Here is an 8007-nt window from a genome sequence, read left to right on the forward strand (position 1 = left end):
AGGATCATTGTGAGTTTGAGACCAGCCTGGGCTACAAAGTGAACTCACTGAACTGCACAGTGAGACCCTGTCTCAAAAAGGCAAAAAAAAAAAAAAATATTGATGGGACAAAACAAGACACGCCATTTTTCAAATCCATGTGCCATAACAGCCTTAGCGAGATGAACCAGTGGGGTTCTCAGAAGCTCTTAGGCTGAAAAAGGAGCAGGACCGCAAGGCCAACTTATTCCTCGTTCTGATGATGTACTGAGATCCAGCTTGGCCCTTCTGCACCTCCCACAGGAACAGAAGGCAACTAGGGGTGGAGACGCGGGCGGCCCAAGTCCTGGCTGAAGAAAACCATCGGCACTGTTGTGTCCGTCTCCCGTCCTTAGGGTTGCATCTAAGATGTCCCCCAACAGTCTCGTGTGTGGGGCTTGCTGAAGTAACTGTAGCATGAGGGCTCTAGCTCCATCGGTGTATTAATCCATTGGGGAGCTCACAACTGGAAGGTGGGACGGTACTGGCAGTGGCGGAGACAGGAGTGGAAGGGAGTAGCCGTGGGGGTGTGACCTCAGGCACCGCATCCGGCCGGCCCGGCTCTCTGGCTCTTTCTGTACTTCCCCACTTTGCCTCCTGACTGCCAGGAAGTGAGCGGAGTTCTTAGGCCTCAGAGCCCGCCAACCAGGGCCTGAAACCGTGCGCCAAAATAAACCTCTCTCTTCCTCCTGCTGTGCGCTCGGTGGTTTGTCTCAGCCATGCGGAGCTGACTGACTCACCAAGCTCTCCTGAGAAGAAATGGCCAGGGTTAGGAAACTAGAGCTGCCCAGTATCTTCTTCTGTGACTTTTATCTTTCCCTGTTCACATACTCAGTACGTTCCTTTGACTTTTCTAAATCGCTGCATTGAAGATGCTTCACTGTGCTCAGCCCCGTGGGTGTGTGACAGAACTGAAGCAGGGTCTCTGTTAGTGATTCCTGGGAGCCCACGACTCACCCCCAGGCCTCGCAGTCCCAGGGAATGCCGTGACACAGGCAAAAGGTGCTGGCTAATAGCTCCTGCTGTCACAGCTGTTGGAAAAGAAAGTGAGGTGTGATTCCAGCTATCAGTACGCAGGAAATTCAGCCATGGTTGATGAGAATAGACCTTCTTTCTTCACCTCTCATTTCAAATAGCACAAAGAATTTATTCTACTCACAGCGGGAGAGAAAAGAAAAGACTTGCCAGGTGTGGTGGCGCAAGCTTGTATCCCAGCACTCCGGGAGGCTGAGGCAGGAGAATTGTTGCAAGTTCGAGGCCAGCCTGGGCTACAATGTGAGCTCAAGGCCAGCCTGAACTGCATAGCGAGACCCTGTCTCAAAAAGACAAAAGAAAAGACTTGAAGATAAGATTTAGGACTAAAAGCTCGCAGATACTGGAATGAGAGTCGACCCTCTTCGCTTGATCAGCAGCAGAAGAAAAGCCATTACAGGGGCTGAGCCCAAACTTGTGTAACAGCAGAAGCCACCACTGAAATTTCTTGCTTACTTGTAACGAGTAGAGGTGAGGACCGACTAGACCATTGCAATTCTTGGAAGTTAAGACAAGTAGCAAACACTGACCTAGGAGACTTTTTTATCTTTGGCTTGGCAAAATTGTCTTCCTTGAGAGTGGTTTGATCCATATAAGGTGCTTAGGAACCACTAGAAAGTAGAAACACACACCATCCCCTTCTCTGTAACATTTCAAGTTACAGAAGTCTCTGGAGGGAATAGTTAGCTATGAAAAAAGCAAAATAACACTGGGTATGGGACACACACCTGTAACCTCAGCACTCTGGAAGGCTGACAGGAAGATTTCGAGTTTGAGCCCAGCCTAGGTAACTTGGCAAGACCCAGTCACATACATACATACATAGGCACACATACATACTGTTATGGTTGATACACTGTGTCAACTTGGGGAGCCTAGAGGTTTGGCTGAGTGACTCAGCAGGAAGCCAGGGTGCTTACTTTGTATACATCCTGAGCCTGTGCAAGAAGAGGGCATGGAGATTATGTGAGCCACACGCCCCTTAGGTGGGGGTAGCCTGTTTACAATATAAGAGAAAACAAGAGGCTGCTTGCCTAGGTTCCTCCCTTTTGCTCTGCTGTTTGCAGTTCGGCTGCCATTCCTCCCTTTGCTCTTGTTGCTTTGTTATCTTCTGCCTCGGAGCCAGCCAAGTATGGACTGAAACCTCCACAAACTGTGAGCTAAATAAACCTTTCCCTCCTTCACTTTGTGCTTTGGGTGTTTTGTCTCAGCAACAAGAGAAAGGTAACGAAGACACATACGCACATACATACATACATACATACACACACACATACATACATACACACATGCATACATACATACACACACACACATACATACACACACACACACATACATACACACATGCATACATGCCAGAGCAGTCACATAGCACCAGGGGCGGGTAACACCCCTGAAATAAGCATTGGAAGAAATGAGCCCAGGAGCAAGCACAGCACCGAGACAGGAGGACAAAGCAGGCAGGGTGGTCCTGCGGGCTGTGGGGTGGAGACCCCAGGAGGAGGCTGCCTGGGACCCCTAAGGGAAGCCCCCACATCAGCAGCGGGAGAGGAGAACAGAACGCCCTCTTGGCAGCCACGACCCAGGTCCCAGCCCTGGGGGCACAGAGCTGTCCCGCGTAGCCCCACCCCAAGGTGCTGGGACGCCACCCTGCACCGTGTCGGAGCACCACCCAGCACGAAGGCTGGGGCAGCCACACCCGAGACCTGGGAGTTCTGTCTTCAGAGGGCATCAAGGGCTGAGAGAAGGGCAGTCATGATAAACTTACTCTTGTTTATCATGTCGTGTGCAGCAGGGAACTGATCACAGGGACACGGGGATTGAAGGGCAGCATTTTGCAAAGCTGAGTAAAATAAAAGACTTGAGAGACGTAGGGGCGGGAGTGTTATGCTGTCTCTAAGGGAGTGAGCAGATGGAAATTCAGGACGCCAGGAGTGGGAAGGGACAGATGCCGGCTCAAGCGCATCTCTTCTCTGCACAGACATAAGGCCTGGGGCACCACAAGAGAGGCGCATTGTGGCTCACTGCAAGCCACGCCAGTCTGGAGACAGAAAGACGCCGGGGATGTGGGGCAGCGGCACAGCCCTTGCCTGGCAAGCTCAAGGCCCTGAGTTCAATTCCCGGCACCAAAAAAAAAAAAAAAAAAAAGAAGCCTTTGAGGGCTGACGATGCCACCAGGGGTGCAATAAGTCTCCTGCCCAGGCTTCTGCTGATGGTGCTGGAGTTTCCCTCCCCGGCCCTCATCTGTGACCTCAGGCAGCCTGGACCAAATACAGACGCTTGTGGGGTGACTTGCCGAGGGGGACGTGAGGAGACAGAAACCTATGAGACACACTGCATCTGCTTGGTAACGTCCAGCAGCTGGTGGTCCAGAGCCGAGGACCCACCTCCGCCCTACCAGCCCAGTGAGAGCTCCCCGGCCCTGTCCTGTCCCCAGCAAAGGCCGAGAACACAGAAGAGCAAAGAGGGAAAAAAATCTAGGCTAGAGATTAGAAAGAAAAGAACCGGTATCGGGTTCTGAAATCCAGGACAGAAACCAGGTGCAAGCGGCCAGACACAAGCAAAATAAGAAAGAAACCGTTCAGAGCCGGGAATTAAATGACCCTGACTTAATAGTCCAGGTTCAGTGTCGGCGCAGACCCAGGGCCTGCTTAGCAGGTACAAATGCCCAGAGAAGGCGGAGACACCTGCCCCGGGAGCCCTGCAGGCTAACACCAGCACCGGAGCTTCTCAACTGCTCATTATTTATGCAAGAACTGAGGGTAGCTCAACCAAAATTTCAACAGAAACTAGAAATTCAGCTTCCCGGACTGCCAGACATACTCATTCTCTGTGTGCCCATCAGGCTGACGGGCGTTGGAAGCAGCAGGACTTTTAAGTCCTCGGCTGTTCTTTCTCTCCTGAAGGCGGCAGCAGTCAAAGGCGCTGGACCACACAGATGAGGCCGCGGCCCGCCAGGCACCCTTGGCCTTCCCTGTCCCTGCACGGCCTCCGCCCTCCAGGGCGGTTGGCTACCGGAAAACCTCCAAAACCAGAATGCGGCCTGTCACCATTTCTTTTCATGTTACTCAAAAAGCAAGGCAAAAAAGGAAGGAGGAGGCTTACGGGCAGAAGACCGCAGGGATGAAGTGAATGAGAAATAAAAGCCAAAAAGGGCTTTATGATGATGATGGTGATGAGGATTTTCTTTTCCCAATGCTGGGGATCAAATTCAGGGCCTTGTGCATGCTAGGCAAGTACTTACCACTTAGCTCCCACTAGCCTTGCAAAAGAGGACTTGAGGTAAAATAACGGGAATCTAGAACACTCGATTTAAAACAAACAAACAAAAAAACAGAAAACAGGTTCTCACTAAGCTGCTAAATTGCCCAGACTGGGCTTGAATTTATGATCTTCCTGCCTCAGCCTCCAAGAGTACTGGGCTTACATCACCATGCCTAGCTCAGATCAAAAGCCGACTGTTACATTTAAATCCAATGGGGGATTTTAGCATGACTCTTACACTCCTAAGAATTATTCCCCTTTCCCAGATATGCTTAAACAAAGTTAGTGTTGACATGCAGCTGAATTATTTCCAAAGAGAATAAAAGAGCAAATATACAAGCCAGTCATAAAAAGGGAGAATCTTAAAATAAGGTGAAAATTAAAGAGCTGCCTCTTCCTGTGATATGATTAAGGGAGTCACAGACCACACATAGACGCAGAGACACGAGCAGATGGAGAAAGGCTTTCTCAAAAGCCCACACGCCTTAGGCTTCTGTTGTACTGAAACATCTATTAAAATTCTAAATGCCTCCGCAGTAATCTTCAGACACCACCCTTCCCACGGACAGACCCATGGGGCAAGGTGTGTGCGGGGGAGGGGTCCGGCAGCACCTCAGAGACAATGAAGGACAACAGGGTAGTGGTCTTTAAAGTTTGAATTTCTTAACATTTAGAGAGCAGTTCATTTCATCACACTCTCTGAATAATTCCCCAAGAATGGTGTAGCTTAGCCTGTAATAGTTTTGCTAAGGAGTTGCATGGAATGGAACAGTCAGTCTTATTCTTTGAAAATCTACCATTCTTGAAATTTACTTCCATAAATTATATATATAAATGTAAATTGTAAATTACATATGTAAATTATTTCTGTTTTATATATATATATTCATTCTGGAGTCATGTTTGATCTCTAAAAGATATTTTCACTAACTTGCTTTTTCCAAACAATAAATAATCTAGGAGAACTAAATACAAGTTGAAACATAAAGTATGCATAAAACAAATTATTAAGGCTTGTGTCTAGATGTCTGCCCAAATCCTCATGCAGTCATAGGTGGGGCTTTTCAGAGGTGGCTGGATCTAGAGTGTGTGATGCTGGGATCAAGGGTGTGTGGTTAGTAAATCAGTCCTCTGATTGCTTTGGCACTGCCCTCGTAGCCCCGACAGAACATAAAAGGAGCAGAAGATGATGCTAAGGTCCCTTGCTTGCTTTACTACCTTCTGCCTGCATGGACTGCTTCTCTGCAATACCTGTCTGCCATGCCACCCTACCTTGGAGCCAGCCAATTATGCACTAAAATTTCTACAAATCGTGAGCTAAATAAACCTTTCCTCCTTTAACTTTGGGTGTCGGGTATTTTGTCTTAGCAATGATAAACTGGCATAACAGATATACAGTCCAATGTACTGGTTGAAATATATATGTTTAATTATATAAAGACATCACAAGCTGGGCATGGTGACGCATGCCTATAATCCCAGCACTCAGGAGGCTGACACAGGAGGATCATTGTGAGTTGGAGACCAGCCTGGGATATAAAGTGAGCTCAGTGCCAGCCTGAACTGCATAGTGAGAACCTGTCTCAAAAAGACAAAAAGAGAAAAAAAAAAAAAGACATCACTTAAAATTTTATCATGGTTAATGAATGCAATTATAACTTCCTGTACAACCATATTCATAACCCATAAAATTAAATAGTCTTTTGTAAGCTATTCACCATTAATTATAGCCATGAAATAAAAAATCCCTGTCACTGGGGATTGTATTTTCTATGAATTTTGGAGTGGCTGGTTAAAGGTCAGAACTGTCCTGCCCTACCTTGGCTTAGAGCCCCTTCTTGCTGCGCATTCCCTCCTCCTTCTCTTTTCTTTCTTTCTTTTTTTTCGGGGGGGAGGTTCTTTTTGAGACAGGGTCTCGCTATGCAGTTCAGGCTGCTCTTGAACTCACCTTGTAGCCCAGGCTGGTCTCAACTCACAACGATCCTCCTGCCTCAGCTTCCAAGTGCTGGGATTACAGGTGTGTGCCACCACACCTGGCTAAAAACTAACTTTTTAAAAAAATAAAATCTTGATCATTGTATTCCATCTTGACCATTGTATTCAAGATTTCTGTGACCTAACATTTACTGGACCCTGTGGTGTGGCAGGACTATGGTGGGGGGACCTACAAGCTGACTCTGGCGCAGCTGCTCCTTGCATAGCTGTAGATGAAGCTGTGCTCCCCCTAAATCCCTATGGGGAAGCACTAAGTTCCAGCATGCTGTAGTTGGAGATGGAATCTCTGAGGAAGTAAGTCAGGTTAAATGAAGTCAAAACAGTGGGGCCCTGGCCCATTAAGATTAGTGTCTTTATGAAGAGATCCATCAGGCTACTCATGGTGGTACACGCCTAGTCCCAGCACTCTAGGAGGCTGAAACAGGAAGATCATAAATTGGAGCCCATCCTCGTCAACTTAGCAGTTTAGTGAGAATCTGCCTTAAAATAAAAAATAAAAACCAGGAAAAAAAAAAAAAATCCGAGACTGCAGCTCCATGCAGAAGGGCTGCAGGGTGCAGTACTGGAGTGGGCGTCCGTCTTTCTTCAGCTGTTCCCACGCAGGAAGGGCTGTGTGAGGTCAGCGCCGTGCAGGCGGCTGGCTAAAGGGCAGGAAGAGCGCCCTCAGCAGGAGCAGCCCCGGTGACACCTTGAATTTGACTGTGGAAGATAAACGTCCTCCGTTGAAGCAGCCTTCTGTGGTACTGGTTGAGCTGAGACATAATTTTGCCACAGAGGCAGGCAGCTGGGCTGGGGTGGCTGTTTTGTTTGCGGGCTGTGTCTCAGTTCACGTGGGGTCAGAGGCCGTGTCCTCTATGTGGCTGTAGTGACAATGTTGTAAGCCTGCAACTCTTGAAAATCCAGAAGCAGCCTGCTGCCAAGCCTCATGCGATGGGCAGCTGTTCTGGGTCCAGGATGCTGGTGCAGTTTGTTTGTTGGACAGGGTCTCACTCTGTAGTCCAGTTTGGCCTGGAACTCGTGATGATCCTCCTGCCTCGGTCTCCCAAGTGGCACCCTGGCTGGCAACGCTGGTGCAGACTGATGGGGAGGTTGAAATGGCAAATACCTGGGAAACGCGAAGCAACCCAGGAAAGTAGTGATTCTACTGAAAGGATTTCGCAAGGGAAGTAGCACAGCCCTGACTAAGAGTTCTGGAGTCCTGGCCTCAGCACCGGTCCCATCTCAGGGCTTCACCTAGAGCCCAAGGCCTTCGGGAAGGCCCCCAGGCAAGCCCTGCATTCCTGTGCTTTCTGACACCCAGGGAGCACAGAGAAGAGCGAACTTAGCAGTATCAGCATGAGCTCACCAGGCCCCTTCCCCTCTCAGCCAGTCTCCCAGAAACTAAAAATAAAATGGAGAACAGATTGCTGCTACGGTGCGGTGGTGTACACCCATACCCTGGCACTCTAGGAAGCTGAGGTAGGAGGATGGCAAGTTCAAGCCCAACCTGGACAACTTAGTTACTTAGGGAGAACTTGTCGTAAAATTTTAAAATTTTTTTTAAAAATAAAGGTGGGGGTCGGGCGTGGTGGCCCACGCCTGTAATCCCAGCACTCAGGAGGCTGAGGCAGGAGGATTGTTATGAGTTCGAGGCCAACCTGGGCTGCATAGTGAGCTCAAGGCCAGCCCCTGAACTACATAGCAAGACCTTGTCTC

At 48.8% G+C, this 8007-nt stretch overlaps 1 protein-coding gene across 1 annotated transcript in view; it reads left to right on the top strand.

Annotated features, from left to right (window-relative positions):
• The first annotated feature begins 3265 nt into the window (after positions 1-3265).
• Positions 3266-8007, top strand: part of Nmt2 (N-myristoyltransferase 2) — a 73755-nt gene continuing 69013 nt past the window's right edge. Inside the window, exons 1-2 of the mRNA XM_013515360.1 lie at positions 3266-3477; positions 3960-4181. Coding sequence (XP_013370814.1) covers positions 3266-3477; positions 3960-4181 — 434 coding nt within the window. The remainder of the gene's footprint in view (positions 3478-3959; positions 4182-8007) is intronic.

This window comes from Chinchilla lanigera, unplaced genomic scaffold, assembly GCF_000276665.1.
Source record: "Chinchilla lanigera isolate Chin_1 unplaced genomic scaffold, ChiLan1.0 scaffold00028, whole genome shotgun sequence".
Lineage (NCBI taxonomy): Eukaryota > Metazoa > Chordata > Mammalia > Rodentia > Chinchillidae > Chinchilla > Chinchilla lanigera.